Here is a 21900-nt window from a genome sequence, read left to right on the forward strand (position 1 = left end):
GGCGGGGCCGGGGTTCGGAGGTGGCCGGCAACCGCCCGGCTCACCATCACTGAACTGATTGACCCAACATGTATCTGCATTCACAAGTCCTTGATTTCCTGTACTTGAATAGCGGAGAAGTATTTACACCAAGAGGCACAACACCCAAACCCCAATGTCCGTTCTAGCCACATCATGCACACAAAATCCCCAACCGTACAGCTCACGGCGTCAGAGTATATGTGACGTTGTTGCCCGGCACTCTCGGGTAGAACTCAAACGTAAACACCGTCGGCTTCCCGCCGCTGATGACAGCTTGGACAGTCGCACTCGGCAACACAATCTTGGCGCCGTCGTAGCTCCACTGGCCGCTGTAAGTCTACCAAAAGAGTCAGCAAATCATCCCCATCATGTCCAGATATTTGGACCTACAATGTGAGCAGCCTGCAGCGGCCCCAGCACGCTAGTCCAATCATCAAACAGGAACCCCCCGTCGCTCTTCAACGCCTTCACGGCAGCAGGCATCCTCAGCCCCTTGTACTCGACCGTGACATTCAGATCCTTCCCGGCGACGGCCTTGCTCTCGCTCACAGCCAGCATCGGCACGTCCCACTGCACCACTTCGACCTGCACCGGCGCGCCGGCGGAGAACTCCAGCGTCAGGTTCGCCTTGCTCCCCGGCGCTGCCGTCGGCGTGAGCCACTGCCTGAGAACGCCTGCCTTGAGGGTGATGGAGGAGTCTGACACAAAATAGTCCGTGTCGGCGGCGAGCATACCTCTGGAGTTGGTCTTGATGCTCTTGAGCGTGTTCCCGTTGAACTGCCACGGCAGGACGGCGTCCTTGGGCGTGTCACCGACCTTGTTCCACACGAAGGCGGAGGAGTTCTGCGTCGTTGCGCCTGCGTCGGTGGTGCTCTCCGGCAGCGAATTCCGCGGCGGCTGCACTGCATTCTTCACGATGGCGAGCGAGGTCAGGTCGCGCCACGAGTGCGCATTACGGTCAAGGTGGTCGAGCCCGTTGTCCCAGATTATCAGCGCCGTGTTGAGCTCCGCCGCGGTGCGGACGAAGTGGTCCGTCCACTTCCAGCGGGCGGCGGGCTCCGTGTTGAGCGGGCTGGCGTCGAACTCGCCGATGACGAGGGGCACATCAGTAAAATTCCCGCGGACGACGGCCAGATCATTCTTCATGGACGCCTTGTCGGCGTCGCTGCCCCATATCGTCTTGCCCCACGCGGAGAAGACGAAGTCGTAGGGGGAGTAGTAGTGGTACTGCAGGGCCCAGGGGTTCTTGATGGCGGCGGGGGCCTTGAACCACTGCGTGGTCTTGTAGCCGTCCATGCTGCCGCTCATGAGGGTGACGACGCGGCGGGTGTTGAAGCCGCCGGAGTCGGCGAGGGCCTTGAGGAAGAGGTCGTTGAGGGCGTTGAGGTGGGCGCCGTGCTCGGCGGTCGTGGCGGGGGGCTCGTTGATGGGCTCGAGGGACACGAGGTTGGACTTGCAGGCGAGCTTCTGGCCGATCTGTAGCCAGGTGGCGTAGAACTTTGCGTCGAGGGCGGCGCGGGTCTCGTTGGTGGTGGCCTTTGTGACGTCGGCCCAGTTCCAGGAGTCGTGGTGGACGTTGGTGAGGACGTAGAGGCCGCGGGCGGTAGCCATGTCGACGACGTCCGAGACGCGCTGGAGCCAGGCCGGGTCGATGGTGTAGTTGGGCGCGGCGCTGGTGAAGTGGTCGTTGTAGGTGACGGGGATGCGGACGCTCTTGAAGCCGGCGGCCTTGATGTCGTCAAAGGTCTCCTCCTTGACCGGGGGGTTGTTCCAGGAGCCCTCGTTGGGGATGGCGTCGAGGGTGTTGCCTAGGTTCCATCCCGGGTTCATTGCCTTAACGTAGTCCACGGCCCCAATGTCGCTGAAGGTGCCGGAGCATGGGGTTGGAACGGCGGTGGCGGTGGAGGATCTGGCGGTGGTTGTCAGTGCTGATGAGGATGTTGGTTTGGCTGATGTGAGAAGGGTGGTTGTGCTGGCCTTTCCCTCGAGACATTGCGAGTACCCTATGATGTGTGAGTGAGAGTGAGGATGGGAAGTGAGCGAGACTTACATTCGTTCTGCTTCTGACATGTCCAGCCGGCCACGCAGGTCGTCGGGCCTGTCCAGCCGCTGCCGCCGCATTGGCCGTATGCCGTTTGCTGAGCGGAAGCGGCATGAAGCAGCGCCAGAGTAACGAAGCTGAGGCTCGATCTCATGTTGAAGGATGAAGCATCGATCGCGGCGGCAAGAAGCAGGCAATGGCAGCCCGTAGAGTCTCGAGGGATCCAACCTAGGTTATACGCGAAGCACTCGCTTCCATAGACTAGACAAGCCCGCCGGATCACGGCTGGGCAATACGAATTGTTCGGAATGCAACTCACAAGAAAAGGCCAGCCACCAACGCGCGCAGCGCAGCGCTTGGTGGAAAATCGTATGCAAACATGGCTGAGCGAGCGACGCGAAGTGAACAGGTAATGAGCGGAAGGTAGCCGAGACCAGCTGAGAAAGATCGAGACAAGTATCCAAAAGAACCGAATTGGTCGTAGTCAGTTAATGGAGCGGGAAAACCATTCTCTTTTGAGGACGGAGAGCGACTTGAAGGCGGCCCGGATAGGAAAGTATCACGATAGGCGAGCTTGCATCACGTAGATTGAGAGAGGTTGTTCTTCCGAATGAGGCAACTTGGGGGCTCTGCCTCCGGGCCCTGCACGACGACCCCTCAGTCGGTCCAACATGGTGGTTCGGCGGCCCGAAGACGACTTCGCAGCTGCACTCAAGCCAGGAGAGCTGGGATTGTTTGCTAGTGACCGATGGGGGGGGGGGGTTTATTAGAGTTGGGTTGCATGTCAACCCATGATCGTTGTCCCATGTTTAGAGGGGGCGGAGAAATTTCAGGGACTCACGCAAAAGCTTGTTTGACTGATAATTTTCGCATTTGAGCACTACCATGCCGTAAAGTCTTCAATAGTGCAGGGTGCAATTAATGTTTATTCGGCCACTTTTTTGAGTCAGGCCTGGGGTCTGGCCATTAACATCAGACGAAACCCGCGATGGCTTCAATTATTTAATTGTGCCCCTGAGCCAGCCACTCGGTCTCGCTTCCGGCGAACACCGCGAAAGGAGGTTTTGTCTTTCGGCTCTATAGGAGCATCCGATCTCCGTTGAATCGACCAGTCTCTCGGATGTTGCCGATCTTGAATTGGCCGTCGCAGAGGCGGTCTCAGCGCTGGGGTGAGGCCGCTCCGGAGTGTCGTTCCGTTACCCACTGCGTACCATATCCTGCGTATCCAAGAAGTACTCCTCTGACCCTAGATCATGCGATGAAATATTCCAAAGGCTGATGGCAAATTTCTTCTAAACCAAAGGTTTCCCTAGGAAAGATGTGATGGAAGAGGCGCTTAAAACGCCTGTCCGCGAGAAACGAAATCGTGGGTCATCCAGTCGAAAAGGCGACTGCCCAACTTCTTCCCCTCGTTCCTGCTGAGATGTTCCCCGCGCGGATTCGTTCGTTATCGAAATATTGGGTATATAAACCAGAGAGGAGATTCGTCATCGCCGCTCCGCGCATCGTGTCCCATCTTCGACTCGACCGGGGCGTGTTCGTAACTCGTTCATTCGTCACTCCAAACACCATCACCGCTTCGGCGGCGCAGGCGGTCCCCGCGGCGGCGGATCCGTCGGCGTCCCGCGGAACTGATTCTTCAGCTCCTCGAAGAAGTGGTGTGCGAACCCTCGATCCTCGGGATTAGCTGCATCCACCCGTGTTAGCCTCTTCCGTTCTGTCGTCCTGCAACACCAACTAGCTCCCCACGTACCTGACGCTTCTCCCTGTCGCAACGGCTCATGCGGCATCGGCCCGTTCTGCTTCTCGTCTACGAATCGTTGGATGCGGCCGACACCGCGGTGGAAGCCTGGGCTGCGGAGGATCTGTACGGAGCGCGGAGTTAGCTGGGTGTCATGATGGAGGGGTCAGTTCACCCGTAGGAGGGGTAGTGGTGCGTGCGGACCTGTCTGATGATTACGTCTTCGAAGGCGACGAGGGCGCGGATGAGGAGGTTGAGTGGAGGAGCCATGATGGGTTTGCAGCGTGAAGTTGAGAAATGCTGTTCGCGAAGATAGATAGAAGAGGTTCTATACGCGCTGAAGCCACTGAAGGCGTCTGCAGTGGTGGCGATGGAGACTTTAGCAGTCCAACCGTCGGGACCCACCCTGATTTGTCATCGACGAATCATACATCGCGAAGCTCATTCAGTGACCAGGACAGGAGCTAATGAATTTCACTGATATTGATGAGGATTTCTTGACGGATTCTTTTCTTTTGTTCTACATATGTCCAATGATAAATGCACGTCTAGTTTCTGCTACTCTTATACAGCTTCCGAGTGCATATCGATATGTGGCAATGCATGGCCAGTCCATAGCAAGTTGGCTCCTTTGTAATCCAATAGTCCGACCCTAACGCCCATTTCAATGCCGGTTCTACGCCTGTTCCAAAGCAGTGTTCCGCCAATAATTCTATGTCACGGGTATCAGTTAGTTCATACTTGAAGCCTTGAAAGCAACGACTCTGGTTGAAAAGCCCCGCGATAAGAAGAACCCCTCTTGCTCAAGTCCTCTGACAGGTGTCCAAAGGCTGGTTTCCTAGCTGGTGAACTGGTCCCACTCTCCCCAATTTAGAGGCAAACCGATATCCAGATTTGCCTCCAAGGCATTGTCAACTGCTGAAAGGTTAAAGTTTGGATCAAAGTGCCCAAAGACGTCTACGTTTGTCATGGCATCGACCACTGAAAAGTCGATAGTCTCCGATGTGGTGAAATCGGACGCCAACGTCGTGGGCAGCTGGGGAACCGCGTCCTGCACCGCTGCTGTCGAAACGGGGGCTTCGATCCTGCCGTTGGCGGCGATATCCACATGGGAAGATTGCGGCACGGCGGCTCCTTGCACAAGTGATGTGGCAGCCCGCTCCATCTCTCTAAGGATGCGCTCTCCAAGCCCGGCTACTACCCTAGCACTCCAGAATACATCGCCAAAGCGCTTCATGAGCTCGGAATTCGACTTGAAGGCGCTGCGGGCTCGCGCGCGGAACATTGGAAGGGCGCTATGTCGCATTTTGCGGTACTCGACACTGAGTGCGAGGGAAAGGGCATAGGGGACAAGAGGCACTGGGCTAAGGTGATCTCGACGGATGGCGGAAGAGATGCGCTCCGCTGCGAGGGAACGGCGAGCGTTGGCCGATGCGGGCGGGATCGTCTGCGCGTAGTTTGATGGGGGCCCAGGTCTCGGCAGGCGACATGACAGGATGATGACAGCGTGATAAAACACCTCAATCGTGGCTGCGAGAAGTCAGTATCAAAAGCGTGTGAAGGCAGGGCAGGGGACAAACCGAGCAAGGGCGTGGGCACTTGTAAGGCCCCGGCATCGAGTATCATGGGCTCCAGCACAGGAAGGTCGATGAAGGGTTTTGTTTCAAGAGATGATGCGATAACACCTGGCCTGTATAGTTCAATGACTTTATCCAACCACTGCACGACGGAGAGGAATAGGCGGAAGCATGGGGTTTGTCTGCGGAAGCAGTCCTCAAGTCCAGGTCCGATATCCCGCTCGTGAATAACAGACGGCCGTCCGTACGCGGCGGCATTGATACGGTCAATGGCCCAAACGGCGCAAAAGAGGGTGTCTAAGGCATCGTCGCTGGTGTGGAACAGCTGCAAGCCAAGAGTCTGGCAGTGATGCACAGCCCTCGCACCTAGCTGCGCGGGCAGATCGGCCTCGTCGGCCCCCGAAGGCTGGATGTAGAGGGACAGCATGCACAAGGCACGAATGTGAATGGTCCGGTCTGTGATCAAACTCGTCTCCAGAATGGTGCGAATGGAACCAGAGAGGTGCTGGTGGAAATCTTGGTAAGGCATCTTCTTATGGCCTTGGTTGGCGAGCCGCAGGTGACTCTTCATCTCCGGGTCGGATGCCGCGGCCAAAGACACGACCTGTCGCATAACAATAGCTGCCGGCGTGTCGCCTTCAATCACAACGTCCTCAGGGACCAAAGCGAAGATTGGGTGGATCTTCTCCCGGTAGACCCTGTGGAGGTGCTTAAAGTCCTTTTCTGGGGGCACGCAGGTGAGACAATGCTGTTTGACGTAGGGGAGCAGGACCTTGTCGATCATGGCCGCCGGGCGAGACACGACGCTGTTCGTAGTTTGACCGGCTGTCGTCGTTCCAGACGGCAGCCAGACGCCAACTTCGGCCTTGAGGGTGGGATTAGCTGCCGAGTCCGCCGAGTCTGCGGCCTCTGCAAACATGCCCTCCGGGTTCAGGTCCCCAACGAACCTCGTCTGGCCGCCATGAGCATCTGTTTTCGCGTCAGAGTCCCGCCGTGAAGGCGACAGGTTAAGATTGCCTTCGGGGCCAGCTGAGGTAGAATTGCGATGCTTGGTAGGGGGTCCTAAGGGTGGTGGTGGTGGCCTGCCGAAATGTCAGTCTTGGGGACAAATCCACTGCCAGATTGGGAAAACCCACCCATCATGACTGGGAGATGATGCGCCAGCACCTTCACCGGGCTCGGAATGAGCTGGCTCCGCGTGAATGCAGCGTTTCTGGCGACAAAGTCAGGTCGAACTCGAATACAGATACTGCGCGGCAATGCAATGGCTTTGCGCACCTTCTTCTTCCGACACGATTCACAGGCCTGCTGGACCTGCTTGCGCTTGAGGGGAAGCCCCGAAGCGTCAGAACCGACAAACTTGACACCTTTGGTCGAGTTATTCATGGTTCTGGTTGGTTAGCGACTCCCGGTGAGATCGTGTGTGGTAGAGCAACGGTGCAAAAATCCAGCATTATCACAACCACGATGCGCCGGAAGCCATGAAGGTAGAGATGAGACGGTGAAAGAAGGTCGGGGTGGCTGGCGCTAAGAGTTGTTCATTTTGGGCAAGTGGGAGGACCCTGAGGTGGATCGCCGGGTGTGACTCGAAGGGCCAAGGCGGCTTAGTCATTTTCGGTGTATTGTCGGTGTAAAGGTCAAGGTGAAGGAGCTTCTCCCACGTCCCGTTACTGTCATGTCACCTCGCTACTGACGTCGTTGCGGGTAATCTGCCTGTTCATTGCAAGTGGAGGAGACAATCGTCAGGTCCTTCACGCGAATTGGCAGCCGCTACAACACAAGGTTGAAAGCCTAATTGCTTCCAATGCTGGTTTCAATTGTCGGAACCGCAATTTGTCTCACTTCACAGACGCGCTCCGCAAAACCAGCCACATTACAGATTCAAATTCTACAGCCTAGGGGAATGCAGAAATAACATGCCGAAACGCCAACGCTATGCCGTAACCAGTACCGTTCTTCAAGAGTTTTCATCAACATCGACAGCGCATTGGAGCAGCCGCAATTATTCTGCTGCGCGGCCGCCCAGTCCGCTCTTGACGCCCTCTTGCACCATTCCCCAGCCGCTGCCCAGGCTCTTGTCCTGGACAGCTTCACTCAAGCGGCCAGTGACGATCTTGCGCATGATAAGCGTGTCCTTGGCTCTCTTGAGCTTCTTGCCGTCCTCTTGGGTGAGGAACTCCTCGAACCATTCCTCCTCCATGGCATCGAAAGGAAGACCAATCAGCTCGGTCGCTCTAGCAGCAGTCTCTTCGCTGAGAGGGGAACTGAGGACTGAGGACACCAATTGGCGGAAGAGCTGACCCCGGACGGACTCGGAGTGCGTCCTTGAATAGTAGAATGCCTCGGTAACACTGGTTCTCGCCATCGCGTTAAACAGCAGCTCGAGCGCTTCCGACGTCTTTAGGATGGGCTGCACGGTGTGGAAGTAGGAGAGGGGCAGAGTGTAGTCGCCTTCGGGAGCGTGTCGCACAAGCGCAGTCATGATCTCGTCGGCGAAGTCGGTCGTGAGCGACGGATGGGCGATGTACTCGAGTGCTTTCTGTACTCTTGTCAGCGGTAGAGCCTCAGGACAACGGCGGGAGCCGCACCTCGAATTGCTGATGATCCAGCAGCCACAGGCCCTTCATAAAGATCTGATAGTTCTTGGGGACGCCCGAAGCGACTGCGAATCTCGATGAAGCTTGCGCTCTCGTCTGGCTAGTGTCGAAGTCGAGGAGGATGTAGTAGAAGATGGAGAGACGGTGGTGGGTCGAAATGTTGGCCTCGCAAAGGTGCTGGTGGAGGGTGCGCAGAGCATTATCGGTCTTGGGAGGATACGTCTTGGCTGCGAAAGTCTGTCAGTCTTGATCTGGATGGGGGCCATACTCTCTCTGGCATACCCTTCGTGAGGCCAAGGGCCTTCAGCACCCTGTCAATGAAGAGAGCGCCATCGAGGCTTTTCCTGAACGTGTCGATTTCCTGGATCGACTTGCGGTCGTAGGGAAAAGCCTGAGATCCAAAGACCTGGTCAAAGTCTGTGTAGTCGAACATGGCCATGGCTATTGTTGTGGTGTTGGAGAGGCTTGGAAGCTGGCGATGCGACGGACTGCTGGCGACAGAGCTAGAAAACGGGCTGGAATCTTTTTGGCGGGACGCAACGGCGGCTCTTTGCTTGAGAGAGAGCTCCAGCCACAGGTGCTCGAGCCATCAGCCACAGTCGCGCCTCCGCGCGTCTCCTCATTCGGCAACGGGCGGGGAAGGCGGTGTGCCAAGTGTGGCTTGTTTGTTTACAATCAGCCAAATCGGTGACCAATTCAAACAAATGCGAAGTGGGGGAACCAAACAAGACAATCACATTTCGCTTTTCCCACAGCTGCACATCGCCAACCAACGCCGTTTCTTTCCCAGCAAAGCTGCTTTCGTTGCTTTTGCTACTTTTTCTGTTTGGTTTCTTGTCAATTCTTTGATTGAGATACCCCCGCAGCGTCTTAGATCGCTTCTTCTTGTTACTCATTCTCTGCGACACACAGACCGCACAATGTCATCCCGACCGCGCCGTGCGACGCGCCGGCAGGCCATCGTCGACTCTTCCGACGATGAAGATGTCGCCAACACCACCGTCAAGGTCGAAGACGAGGAGGACTTTGAGCCCGAACCTTCTAAGAGCCCAGTGCGACGACCGACCCGCGCCCGCAAGAGCGCCGCTGCTTCCGCATCCGCATCCACATCTACTCCCACAACCACCGCCCCGCGCCGAAGAGGCAGACCAAAGAAGAATGTCGAAGCTTCGGTCGTCGAGGAGCCTTCTGTGGTCGAGCCAAACCCAAAGACGGAGGAGCCTGAGAACGAGACGGTCCTCGCCGACGCTCCATCGGTAGCCGACGAAACCATTGTTTCCACCATCGAGCCCACCGAGGTCTTTGACGCCAACCAGACTGCCGCAGCAATGGAGCAGGAGAATACCCCCAGGAAGCCTTCTCCTACCCCGAGGAAACCGCGCAAGAGCGCCGCTCCCAAGTCCGCCACTCCAGAGACTCCCATGGCGAAGCCCAGGCCAGGTGCCTCACCGCAGCGCGAGTCGTCGCAGCGCCGTAGCGAGCCGCTCGCCGACATCACGAACGCCAGTGTCAACGAGCAGGCGCCTGCCATTTCTGATGTGCCCGAGACACCAGCGACCGTCAAGCCGATTCGCGCCATGGACACCATTATGGAGAAGCCGATGGACATTGTGCTGAAGTCGCGCAATCTCGCAGTCCCAGTTGTCGAGGACACGACTCCGAAGCCGCGACTTGTGATTTCGTACCTGATCTTGACCAACTTCAAGAGTTATGCCGGACGACAGGAAGTCGGTCCCTTCCACGGTTCCTTCTCGTCCGTTGTCGGTCCCAACGGTTCCGGAAAGTCCAACGTTATCGATTCTCTCCTGTTCGTTTTCGGTTTCCGCGCAAGCAAGATGCGTCAGGGCAAGTTGTCCGCTTTGATCCACAACTCTGCGCAGTACCCTAACCTGGACCACTGCGAGGTTTCTGTGCACTTCCGTGAAGTCATGGACCAGGTATGTCACCCGCTTTCTGCATGCGCAGTTAACATACTAACATATTGAAGCCTGGTGGCGGCCACGAAGTCATTCCCGATTCCGATCTCATCATCTCCCGCAAGGCGTTCAAGAACAATTCGAGCTCGTACTTCATCAACGGCAAGACTTCAAACTTCACAACGGTGACGACCCTCCTCCGCGACCGCGGTATTGATCTCGACCACAAGCGTTTCCTCATTCTGCAGGGTGAAGTCGAGTCCATTGCCCAGATGAAGCCTAAGGCTGCCAACGAACACGACGACGGTCTTCTCGAGTACTTGGAGGACATCATCGGCACCTCCAAGTACAAGACGCCAATCGAAGAGGCTGCGGCCGAAGTCGAGAGTCTCAACGAAACGTGCATGGAGAAGAGCGGTCGTGTTCAGCATGTCGAAAAGGAGAAGAACAGCCTCGAAGACAAGAAGAACAAGGCTTTGGCATACATCAGGGACGAGAACGAACTCACTCTCAAGCAGTCTGCGCTCTACCAGCTGTACATCGCCGAATGCCACGACAATGTCGCAGTTACCGAGGAGGCCATCAGTCAGACGCAGGCTCAGCTTGACGAGGAGCTCGAGAAGCACCACGGAAGCGAGAAAGTCATCAAGGAACTGCAAAAGGCGCATTCCCAAGTCAGCAAGGAGCACGAGGCCGAATCTAAGAAGACGCAAGCTCTTGTCAAGGAGATGGCCAAGTTTGAGCAAGAACGCGTCAAGTTTGACGAAAAGAAAAAGTTCCTCAACGACAAGCAAAAGAAGCTTGAGAAGACCATCGCCAATGCCGAGAAGTCTGCCACTGAAGCCGAGGAGACCATCGTCGAGTGCGGTGAGGAGATCGAGACCCGCGCCAAGGAGATCGCCTCTCTGGAGATCCGAATCCAGGAAGAGGAGGCAGAGCTCGCGACCATCCGTGAGGGTCTCAAGGGCAAGACTCAAAAGTTTTCCGACGAGATTGCTGTCAAGCAAAAGTCTCTCGAGCCATGGAAGGACAAGATTAACCAAAAGCAGTCTGCCATTGCCGTCGCTGAGAGCGAAAAGAGCATTCTCGAGGAGAAGGCCAACGCGGGCGCAGTCGCCATCGCCGAGACTGAGGCCAAGATTGCCGCCATTGAGGACCGCAGAGCAGCCAAGATGGAGGAGCTCAAGGAATGCCAGGCTGAGAAGGCCAAGTTGGAACAAGAGGCCAAGGAGGCCGAGCACGAGCTTACCCGCTTTGCTGCTCACGAGCCCAAGATTCGTGCAAAGGTCTCCAATGCCAGACAAAAGGCTGACGAAGCTCGCTCGAGTCTGTCTAAGACACAGACCCAGGGCAACGTCCTCACTGCCCTGATGCGCATGCGAGAGTCTGGTCGTATTGACGGCTTCCACGGAAGACTTGGAAACCTCGGTGCGATCGACGGTCAATATGACGTCGCTATCTCGACTGCTTGCGGTTCCCTCGACAACTTCGTCACTGACACGGTCGAGGCTGGACAGCAGTGCATTGAGTACCTCCGAAAGACCAACCTGGGTCGTGGCAACTTCATGTGTCTGGACAAGCTGAGAGTACGAGACATGAACCCCATTCAGACCCCAGAGAACGCACCCCGCCTGTTCGACCTGGTCAACCCCAAGGAAGAGAGGTTCCGTCCGGCTTTCTACCATGCCCTGCAAGACACACTAGTCGCCAAGGACCTCGCTCAAGCTAACAGAATTGCCTACGGCGCCAAGAGATGGCGTGTGGTCACTCTCGCTGGCGAGTTGATTGACAAGTCCGGTACCATGTCTGGTGGTGGTAACACTGTCAAGAAGGGTCTCATGTCTTCCAAGCTCGCCTCCGATACCACCAAGGAGCAGGTTGCCAAGCTTGAAGAGGAGCGTGATGTCTATGAGGAGAAGTACCAAGACTTCCAGGAGCAACAGAGAGAGCTCGAGAACAGGCTCCGTGACCTCAACGAGCAGATCCCTGCACTCGACACCAAGATGCAGAAGATCAACCTTGAAATCGAGAGCGCCGCCAGGAACCTCGCCGACGCCCATCGTCGCATCAAGGAACTGAGCAAGGAGCACCAGCCCTCCGCAGCCGATGATAAGCGCATCGCTGCCCTTGGCAAGGAGATTGCCAAGCTCAACAAGGAGGTCGAAAAGCTCCACGACGAGACATCTGGCGTCGAGGAGGAGATCAAGGCACTCCAGGACAAGATCATGCAGGTCGGTGGTGAGAAGCTTCGTATCCAAAAGGCCAACGTCGACGCTTTGAAGGAGGAGATGGCCTCTCAGAACGAGGAGACTTCCAACGCAGAGGTTCGCAAGGTCAAGGCAGAGAAGCAGAAGACGAAGCTGGAGAAGGATCATGCCAAGGCCACCAAGGAACTCGATGTCGCCAGCCGTGATCTTGAGAAGCTGGAGCACGAGATTGAGAACCAGGGCGAGAAGGCGGAAACTCTCCAGGCGCAAGTCGAAGAGGCCGAGGAGGGTTTGTCAGCGAAGAAGGACGAGCTGTCATCCATCAAGGCCGAGCTCGACGAGAAAACTGCCGAACTCAACACTACCCGTGCGGTGGAAATTGAGATGAAGAACAAGCTTGAGGAGAGTACCAAGGTTCTGCAGGAGAACCAGAAGAGGCTCATGTACTGGAACGACAAGCTTGGAAAGCTCGTGCTGCAAAATGTTGACGACCTTACCAACACCAACCCCTCTGGCAGACGTACCCCTGCACCCAAGCCCGCCCCCAAGACCGAGGGCGAAGAGGATGAGAACGAGGAAGGTGACGACACAGTGGTACGGGCCGAGGCAGATGAGACTCTGCAGTCAGCTGTGGCCGATGAGGCCGCTGACGAAGAGGAAGGTGAATCTGAGGAGCAGGCTAAGCAGCCATCGGAGCTTCCTGTATACACCCCTGACGAGCTGGCCGACATGAGCAAGGACAAGCTCAAGGGAGAGATCGCTGCCCTTGAGGAAAAGACCCAGAATGTCAATGTCGATCTCGGTGTTCTTTCCGAGTACCGCCGCCGTGTCGACGAGCACGCGCAGCGATCGTCCGACCTCCAGAACGCTGTCGGTCAGCGCGACGCCGCCAAGAAGCGCTGCGATGAACTCCGCCGTCTGCGTCTCGAAGGCTTCATGGAGGGCTTCAGCACCATCTCGCTCCGCTTGAAGGAGATGTACCAGATGATCACCATGGGTGGTAACGCCGAGCTCGAACTCGTGGACTCTCTCGATCCCTTCAGCGAAGGTATCCTCTTCAGCGTCATGCCCCCCAAGAAGTCATGGAAGAACATCAGCAACTTGTCTGGTGGAGAGAAGACGCTCAGCAGTTTGGCGCTCGTTTTTGCTCTGCACCACTACAAGCCGACGCCTTTGTACGTCATGGACGAGATTGACGCCGCGTTGGATTTCAGAAACGTGAGTTGCCCGCCCGACACTACCCGCTGCCTTTCAGCAATGCTAACATCTACCTCAGGTCTCTATCGTCGCCAACTATATCAAGGAGCGCACCAAGAACGCCCAATTCATTGTCATTTCGCTCCGAAACAACATGTTTGAGTTGGCGGCCCGGTTGGTTGGTGTCTACAAGGTGAACCACATGACGAAGAGTGTCACGATTGAGAACCAGGATTACATTGTCAGGACAAGGCAGTTGCCACCTGGGAGTCAGGCGACGCAGCAGACTGCTGCGGCGAGATGACGAGACTAAAAAAGGGGCGGAAGAGTGAGATGAAGTTTAATGAATGATGGCATCTTGATTTTGTGTTGTTTTGATTTCTAAAGGCCAGGGGGGTTGGTATCTTGTGTGTCATGGGTATAATGACTGTACGAGAGGCGCTGGGTAGATGCTAATTGTTGGTATGAAATGAAATGGGAGGCACGCCTTGGCTTTCTGCTTTTTTATCGTGAAGTTTCATTGGGTCTTTTGGCTTGTGTATGGTGACGTGACTCGTGGTTTGTATGACTTCTCGCTTCCTGGGTCCCTCGACTGCGTGATCTTGTACCATCCTCTGAAGGACAAGGTTTCTGGCTGCAATGTCGGTCGTGAGAGGGGAGGGATCGTGGGCGAATGGCAGCGTGAAGGGGGACGTGGTTGTGCTCTTCGCGTGAGGGTCGCGTGGTACCCCGGATTTTGAGCATCACTGTGGCTGAAACGAAGGTTCCTTTGGGACTATTGGCCGAGATAACGGGAAGTATGATGAGAGGGCTGTCACGTTTGGGACCTGCATGATCTCGGTGGGTGAAGAAGGATGTGTCTCGGGTAAGTGCGTGCAGCTGGTGTGTTACGTTTCGCTGGTCTTGTTCCTTGGGATTTTGGAGAGTGTGTGACGAGGTCGTTGATAGAGCTGGAATTAGGCGGGTGTGAGGTCGATGAACGGCTTTTGGGTTCGATCGCGACGAAGCTTCGGGCCGGGGACACGAGGCTTGGGGGTCGATATCTCACCGACCTTTCATGGACGCGTAGGTGACGGTGTCTCGGAGGAGGGGACAGCTCTTCCAGAGCCGGTTCTTTGGTCTCGTCTCGGGAGACGCACCTTGTCGATGGAAATGTGACGATAGACGGAAGCTGAAGGGGTTGAGAGTGTACTTTTGCTGTATAAAGGTCTCGGTTGCAGGTCGATGGCAGGTCGGTTGGTTTCCCGGCACACCGAGACCTTCCATCGGCTGTAGAAGACGCTCGCTGAATTTTTCGCTCGTTTTGTTTTCTTTCCAGAAGATTTCCTCGATATTCTCTCTTTTCACTTCTTCATGATGCGTGCGTCGGCGGCGCTGGCGATCCTGGGCGGAGTCGCTGTTGCTGCTGAGGGGTGTCATGGGGATAACCTCCTCCGCGGCATGGAGCGGCACGGTGCGGAGGAGTACTGCTCTTCGGTACTGGGCGTCGCGGAGGTGACGAGCACGGTTTCGATTCCGGAGGGGGTGCCGACTGGGTACGAGGAGGCGAAGGTGTCTTCTGCGGTGAGTTTTGCGTCTCAACGAGGGGCTGATTGTTTGCTGATGAGGATAGTGTTGGTGTCTTCTCGGGATCAGCTCTGCAACTGCCGCGCCGCCTTGTCATTCGAAGAGTGCGGAGGGCCCGATGTACTCTACTGCGGATGGGGACATCGCTGCGACAGCGACGGAGACTTTGACGGAGGCTTCTGGGGTGGTTGGACGTCCTGCGCCGACGGACACCGATATCCCTGGGGGCTACTCCTTTTCGGTTCCCGGGGATGGCTTGACGGCTACCACGGCCTGGACGTGTGGGCTAGCGGAGGCTACTACCACCGTTCAGGTTACGGAGACGAGCGTCGAGACTGTGTATGTCACTGCTTTATCGAGCGAGGGTAATGCCGGACGGCCGCCGCCTCCGTGGACTTCAGCTTCGTCTGGTGAGGTGTCGCCGACTAGTGGAGGCGAATTCACCGTGATTACGCTCTCAGGGGAGCCGAGTGGGACTTCTTCGGGATGGGTTTCGACGATTACGGTGCCTGCGAGCGAAATTGTCGGTGTGCCGGTCGTTACTACGATTGTCAGTGATGGGTCTGAGATCGTAAGCACACTCACACGAACATCATTGAAGCCTCCTCAAGGACGAATTGGAACTACCATCACGATGGTCATCAATGGGACTGTGACGACCATCACTGGAGAGGTACACGATGTGCCACCTCCCACCCAGACGGAGACTACGGCCTCGAGCTCCAGTTCAGGGGCTTCGCAATGGACGCTCCCTTGGATCTCGGAGTCTACCCAGAGTTCACCTACGATGACTGCGACGGCTAGGATCAGCACCGTCACCAGCGATGTCGGGGGCGGGGTGGTTTCGACTTGGGTCGTGACGCTCCCGACTGGCATTCCGTTCCCCAATACCACTTCGACGAGTCCGGCGTCGACGACGTTGAGTGGCCAAGTGTCGATTGTTACCAGCATCATTAGTGGACAGATGACCATCATCACGATTGAGGGTCCATCTTTGACTGCCTCTGGGAATAGGACGGCTGCTACTACAACCTCGACGCCATCCGAGACTAGTTCTGGGGACATCAGTGTTGTTACAAGTGTCACTGGTGGTGAGGCTACGACGACCACGCTCATCGGCGGATCGACCATTCGCCCAGCGAATGGGACTTCTATGGCCAGTTCGATACCATCAGAGACGACATCTGCGGGCATCAGTGTGCTTACGAGCTTCATCGGTGGTGAGGCCACGATCATCACACTCATCGGAGGTTCAACTCTGTCCGGGTCGCCTAACGCGACGGCTTCTACGACTTCGACGCCTTCAGAGTCTTCATCTGCCGAGGTCAGCATCATCACAAGCGTTATTGGCGGAGAAGTTACCACGGTCACGGTCGTCGGCGGGTCTACCATCATACCTGCGAACGCTACATCAAGCTCCACGGCATCTGAGACGCAATCTGCAGACTTTAGTGTGGTAACGACTATCATCGGTGGTTCCGCTACGACTCTGACATTGATCGGTGGATCAACCTTGGCACCATCTTCCGCGCTAACTACCGCTACGGCCACCTCGAGTACTTCGCAGACCTTGTCAGCCGGTGTGTCTGTTATCACCAGCTTCGTCGATGGTGTTGCTACCACCATCACCGTCTCTGATGGAAGCACACTTACGACGGCTCTCGCCAGCGACATCTCCCCAAGTCCTACGGCTACAGGCGGGATCATCGTCATTACCAGCATCATCGATGGATCTGCGACCACAGTGACCATCTCAGATGGCTCTACTATCGTTTCGCCGACCACAACTTCCTCTGCCCCAGCATCTTCCCCGACAGGGGAGGTCATTGTTGTCACGAGCACGATCAATGGGGAGCCGACTACCTTCACCATCTCGGACGGCCTGACTCTCGGAACGTTAATGAGCAGTAGCACTGCCACTGCGATGCCGTCGCCTACTGGCGGTGTCATTGTCATAACCAGCATCATTGAAGGCCAGCCGACAACTTTCACAGTATCCGACGGCACGACTCTAGAGACAGAGTCTAGCAGTGCACCTGTATCCCCTACTACAACAGCCAACGCCGGTGTCATTGTGATCACGAGTACCATCAACGGTGCAGTCTCAACAATCACAGTCTCCAACGGCAGCACAGTCGAAACACCGGCAAGCAGTACCGCAACCCCGACACCAACGCCAAGTATCGGGGTCATTGTGGTTACGACGTTGATCAATGGCGAAGCAACCACCATTACCGTCTCGGATGGTGTGACTGGTGTGACTTTAGGAGAGCCATCGCCTACCACCAGCTCGACTCCCGCACTGACTGGGGAGGTCATCGTCATCACCACCACTATCAACGGAGAACCAACCACGGTTACTGTATCTGACGGATCAACTCTTTCAACCCCGACGAGTGCAACGACAAGTCCAAGTCAAAGCCCTACCCCAACGGTTGGGGTCATTGTCATAACAACGATCATCAGTGGTGCGGCTACGACATTGACAGTCTCCGATGGCTCGACCCTGACCCGTCCTCTGAACACCACGTCAACTCTTACGCAACCCCCAATCCCGACTGGAGAGATCATTACCATCACTAGTACCATCAATGGCGAGCCAGTTACTTTGACGATCTCAGACGGCTCAACACTCTTTCCAACTCCCTCTCCAACCAACGGTCCAGACGTTATTACCGTCATCAGCAGCGTCATCGGCGGCGGAGCATCAACTTGGATCATCTCAGACGGGGTAACTCTGCCTCTGCCTTCAAATACAACGAGCCCCACGTCAACTCCGACCGGTCAAATCATTGTCCTTACAAGCATCATCAACGGCGCTGCATCTACATGGACGGTCTCAGACGGCTCAACTCTCAGCCCGAGCGCAACCACCGCAACCGCCTCCACTCCAACTGGCGACGCCGTCACTTTGACAAGCACCCTCCCCGATGGTCGCGTCTCGATCTGGACTCTCATCGGAACTGCCACAATCACCGGGTCACAAAATGCCACCGTAACCAGTTCCTCAAGCTCATCCTCAGCTACAGCATCGTCAACCTCTAGCGCCTTCGACTCCGCCTTCACAGGCATTTCCATCGTGGCATCTCAGAACGCGAGCACATGCCACACCCTCCCCTCTCCGACAGAATCCCTGCACGAGTCCAAGCTAGACACCCAAGGCAAGACTGCACCGTACATCGACACCTTCTACTTGGACAACACCACCAACTCGGTCAAGTACATCCGTCTCATGAACGAAAGCATGTCCGACCCTATCCTCATCGATGTATCGGATCCTGCAAAGCTGGCAATCATCGACAAAGACGGCGACACGCTCTCCGTCGATAGTCAGGGTCTGCACTTTGCTTCCGCTGGTTGTTCGCCCAAGATTGATGTCTTCATTTCTGGCTTCTTCAGCCAGATCAACAGCTTAACCAACTCGACGTGCACCTCTACCGCAGCTCTCTTCGACACGCCGTCTGGGAGACCTCTGCAGAAAAGACAGACCAGCGCGTTTGATGTCTTGCTTCGTCTCAAAGATCAGTGTGGTAATGCCGCGCGCGATGAGTTGCCTGTTGCTGTATCTTTGGGAGATAATCCTTGTGCGGTTGTTCCCAAAGAGGGCGACTTTGTTGCAACTTGTACCTGGCCTGGAGGTAGCGGTCCTGCAGGAGACTGTGAGACTTCAGTCGAGCAGACCCTTGACCACCTCACGAAAGGATCACTAGATGGGACTTGCCCTTCAATGATGTCCATGTGGAGTCTTCTCTCCCAGGAACTTGGCAACGTGATTAACCTACGGGAACTGCTCAAGCCATTTGTGGATGCTGGGTTGGACATCGACACAGAGCGCGGCCAGAGCCTCCTGGAGGTGATCGGCAGCTTCCTCGGGATTTACGACTACTCTACCTCAACCTTTGGGAACTCGACATCCCAAGCTGGATCTGGCATGGGAGACCTGATTGAGGACTACGGTTTGACGACGATTCAGACCCAGGTCTGCCGATACCTGCAGACCTCCTCGCAGCCGCTCAATCTCGCCTTCACAGCCGGCACCACATCCACGCCCTCCACACTCGCCGAGATCACGACCATCCCCTCGCCCACCCCAGAATACGACCGAAACATCACGGACCCGACGGTTATGGCCTGCTGCCCGAACCCAGGAAATTGCATCTTCTCGGAGGGCAGCAAGTTCTACCCGCCCGAGTCCTCGATTACAGGCTCCAACTGCTTTTGCGGGTCGATGCTCGGCGGGGGAGGCATTGCGTTCAGGACGGGGTCGTGTCTGGAGGAGAACCAGTGCAGTCAGGAGAAGCCGTGTGGTGAGGGCAAGGTTTGCTTGACGGGCAACTGCTGCGGGGATGGGACAAATCCTGTCAATGTTTGTGTGGATGCGACCGAGTGCAACGCGCCGCGGGTTGGGAAGAGGTGGGCTGCCTTGTTTGAGGGAACTGCGATGGGTATGGTTTGAGGGTCGTTACTGAGGTGTGCGGTGCTTCGTGTGACTTTTGTGATCTTGCTTTCTCTGTTTATGTATCTCGATTTACATGTTTGTGCAAACCATCATTCGCATCGTCTCCAATCAAAATCTCTGCTATTTGAGAGTTGTCCTATCTTGCAAGATACCTTAGAGAATCCGAACATCATGTACTATTATTCTCAAGAACTTGCAAATTATCTGATAATCTCTAGATAATCTCAACCTCTCCAGTTTTCCAGTCTTGAAAGAAGTCTAAATCCTTTCTGTCGTACGCAGAAGATAGCCAGACACCAATACGAACATATTTGCCCGAGACTTGCCACTTATGAAGAAGAATGCCCCAATAGTCACGCTTCTCAGCGGCTGGCTTCTCCGGGGCTGGATCAATCCTTTCAACGTTGTCGCTAGCCTGCGCGTCCCTCCAAATCCGATGTTGCGGATCAGATTCGACTAAATGTCCATTTCCTCCATCAAGTACGTAGTGATGTAGCCTGGAATTTTGGTTGCATTCCGGACAATCTTCCCTTCTAGCTTCGAGTTTCTCCCAGCTCTTGTGCAGCCAATCTTCTGCGGCCACAGTGCTTCCTACCATCAGCATGATAATGCCATCTGCCTCTTGATCATCCCACTTAAGGTGTCCAGCGAAGAAACAGTACGCCAGAATTCTTTCAATGCTGTCGTCTGCCCTGATCTGCCAATTTCGATACCTGGATGTCTTGTCGCAATGCCCGCGTATAAGTTTCGAAGGTGCAAGACCCATCTTTGCTTGAATTTGTAGGCCTCCGTACTGAACTTGGCCAAAGGGGTCCGAGCCTCTGATTGCTGTCCACGCATTCAATATGACACACTCTGAGGTGAAATCACTTCGCGAAATCTCCTTGAGCTCCAGATTTGTAATGATTCCTTGGCTGATTGGACTCCAAGAAGGCGCAATGTACGGATTTGGACATCGAAGTCTGTCCGCCAATTCGCTGACGTTTGCTGCAGGCTCCCCATCGCTCCAAGATTCAGACCACCATATGATGGAATATGGCAGGTCTTCTCTCCAAATCCCTGCCAGATAGTCCTCACTTGGTATGTTGCATAGCATAGCCATCAGGTTTGCGGTGCCCGAGATCGCAGGAAGCTTATCCTCGGCCACTGTGAAGGACCTGCGGCCATAGCTAAGTAGCATAAAGTGCCATGTTTCGTACATGCCCACTTCGAAGCCTTGTTCCCGAGTGTAGAGAAAGCTTTGAATAGAAGATCCAGGGGTGGAACCTTTGATGTTGGTGTACCCATTTTCTGACTGGGTGCCTGTTTCGCACTGGAAATGCACCATGTTCTTGCCAAAGATAAGCTGTCGGTTGGACATTATTCCTTCCTGAAGTGTCCATCCACGATTGTTCCACGGTGTGCCATCCACATCGTCTCCAGGCCATCCGAAGGTTACGGTACTCCTCCCATGAAGTTTTCCGGAGTAGACCAAATGGAAGTGACCAGAGATACTCGGATCTCGCTTTGATTGGAATTTCACAGCCACATCGCGGCGACGTCTCTGGAGGAAACCGACATCAGACGCAGGGGAAGATGCTGCTATGATTGTGAGAAACGCATTGTTGTAGATGCGACCCATCAAAGCACTTTCCCTCTCCCAATCCACCTTGTCACCTTGTATGATGCACAAGCAATCCACCCAGAGATACCGGATTGAGAGCATTCTGCAAATCCTGACTGCATCTTGTAAAGCTTGGGGCAGATTGTGCTCGGCAACGCCAATCTTGTGTTCCGCCAAGTTGGAATGGGTCGTTTTCAGTTGAGGATTTGTTTCGCGTGCCTCGCCCCAGCAATAGCTTAAAGCGATGTACTTCGGTAGGTCGCCTTCGGATCCATGTTGGGTGTGCATCTCAGCCGTTTCAACGAGCTTCAGCAACCCATTCTGGTTTGCTCCGACTTTAAGCAATCGTGTGGGTAAGTGTCGGAAAACCACTCGGTGTTGACATGAACTGATACAGGTACGTATAGCTCTGCTAATGAATTCGATGTTCTCATCGCCAAGTGTTTCCCTCTGCCGCAACGATGGGGTTTTGAGCAAATCTCTGACGCCATCTGCGATGATATTCGTCAGCCACGCTCTTATACTCTGAAACAATTTGGTTTCACTATAGCCCACACTTACGATGGTTCGTCTCGACTTCAAAGACAAATTGTCTCACTTTCGGCGCTGGCACACTATCGGCGATGGCTGCGCGATATGAAGAATGATGGCCTTGCCAAGAGATAACCTCGGCAGAGAGAAACGACAGTCCGAATCCGGAAAGGAAAGGACCGTCATGTCTCCAGTGATAGTAAAGCCGAATTCGTTGAGTTGAAAGACCAAGATCTTGTAGTTCTTCAGTCAGGACTTGACGAAGAAGGATGCAAAATTCGCAACCGTTCTGTGCGGTCTGTTCCAGATAGAGAAAGTCAGGCCCCCGGTCGGTGACTTCATAGTCGATCGGTAGCCGGACAGGCTCATTTTCGAGGAAGTGAGGCCCCAAAAGCTGTTCATCGTCAAATCTGAGGACAGAGCAATCATTGCACAAATTGGCGA

General features: G+C 55.3%; 7 protein-coding genes across 7 annotated transcripts; 2 read left to right on the plus strand and 5 right to left on the minus strand.

Moving 5' to 3' along the window:
* Nucleotides 1-202: 202 nt before the first annotated feature.
* Nucleotides 203-2216, minus strand: celB (Endoglucanase B; the record flags this gene model as incomplete). The annotated part of the gene is made up of 3 exons (XM_032026170.1): nt 203-358; nt 412-2024; nt 2072-2216. 3 exons carry the CDS (start codon nt 2214-2216, stop codon nt 203-205), a joined length of 1914 nt encoding a protein of 637 aa, XP_031877331.1.
* A 1417-nt stretch (nt 2217-3633) lies between these two features.
* Nucleotides 3634-4073, minus strand: CGGC5_v013954 (uncharacterized protein; the record flags this gene model as incomplete). The annotated part of the gene is made up of 3 exons (XM_032026171.1): nt 3634-3749; nt 3816-3927; nt 4008-4073. The coding sequence occupies 3 exons, from the start codon at nt 4071-4073 to the stop codon at nt 3634-3636; spliced, it is 294 nt and encodes a 97-aa protein (XP_031877330.1).
* A 568-nt stretch (nt 4074-4641) lies between these two features.
* Nucleotides 4642-6766, minus strand: CGGC5_v013955 (uncharacterized protein; the record flags this gene model as incomplete). Its single annotated transcript, XM_032026173.1, has 4 exons — nt 4642-5333; nt 5384-6462; nt 6517-6593; nt 6659-6766. 4 exons carry the CDS (start codon nt 6764-6766, stop codon nt 4642-4644), a joined length of 1956 nt encoding a protein of 651 aa, XP_031877337.1.
* Nucleotides 6767-7382: 616 nt separating this feature from the next.
* ELYS lies at nt 7383-8416 on the minus strand (the record flags this gene model as incomplete). Its single annotated transcript, XM_032026174.1, has 3 exons — nt 7383-7919; nt 7969-8204; nt 8260-8416. 3 exons carry the CDS (start codon nt 8414-8416, stop codon nt 7383-7385), a joined length of 930 nt encoding a protein of 309 aa, XP_031877349.1.
* A 481-nt stretch (nt 8417-8897) lies between these two features.
* SMC4 (Structural maintenance of chromosomes protein 4) lies at nt 8898-13601 on the plus strand (the record flags this gene model as incomplete). Its single annotated transcript, XM_032026175.1, has 3 exons — nt 8898-9914; nt 9965-13318; nt 13377-13601. 3 exons carry the CDS (start codon nt 8898-8900, stop codon nt 13599-13601), a joined length of 4596 nt encoding a protein of 1531 aa, XP_031877350.1.
* Nucleotides 13602-14653: 1052 nt separating this feature from the next.
* On the plus strand, nt 14654-19319 carry CGGC5_v013958 (uncharacterized protein; the record flags this gene model as incomplete). Its single annotated transcript, XM_032026176.1, has 2 exons — nt 14654-14860; nt 14910-19319. The coding sequence occupies 2 exons, from the start codon at nt 14654-14656 to the stop codon at nt 19317-19319; spliced, it is 4617 nt and encodes a 1538-aa protein (XP_031877351.1).
* A 217-nt stretch (nt 19320-19536) lies between these two features.
* Nucleotides 19537-21027, minus strand: CGGC5_v013959 (uncharacterized protein; the record flags this gene model as incomplete). The annotated part of the gene is made up of 1 exon (XM_032026177.1): nt 19537-21027. One exon carries the CDS (start codon nt 21025-21027, stop codon nt 19537-19539), a length of 1491 nt encoding a protein of 496 aa, XP_031877352.1.
* Nucleotides 21028-21900: the final 873 nt, after the last annotated feature.

This window comes from Colletotrichum fructicola, assembly GCF_000319635.2.
Source record: "Colletotrichum fructicola Nara gc5 chromosome Unknown KSG_Nara_v1_contig08, whole genome shotgun sequence".
Classification (NCBI taxonomy): Eukaryota; Fungi; Ascomycota; class Sordariomycetes; order Glomerellales; family Glomerellaceae; genus Colletotrichum; species Colletotrichum fructicola.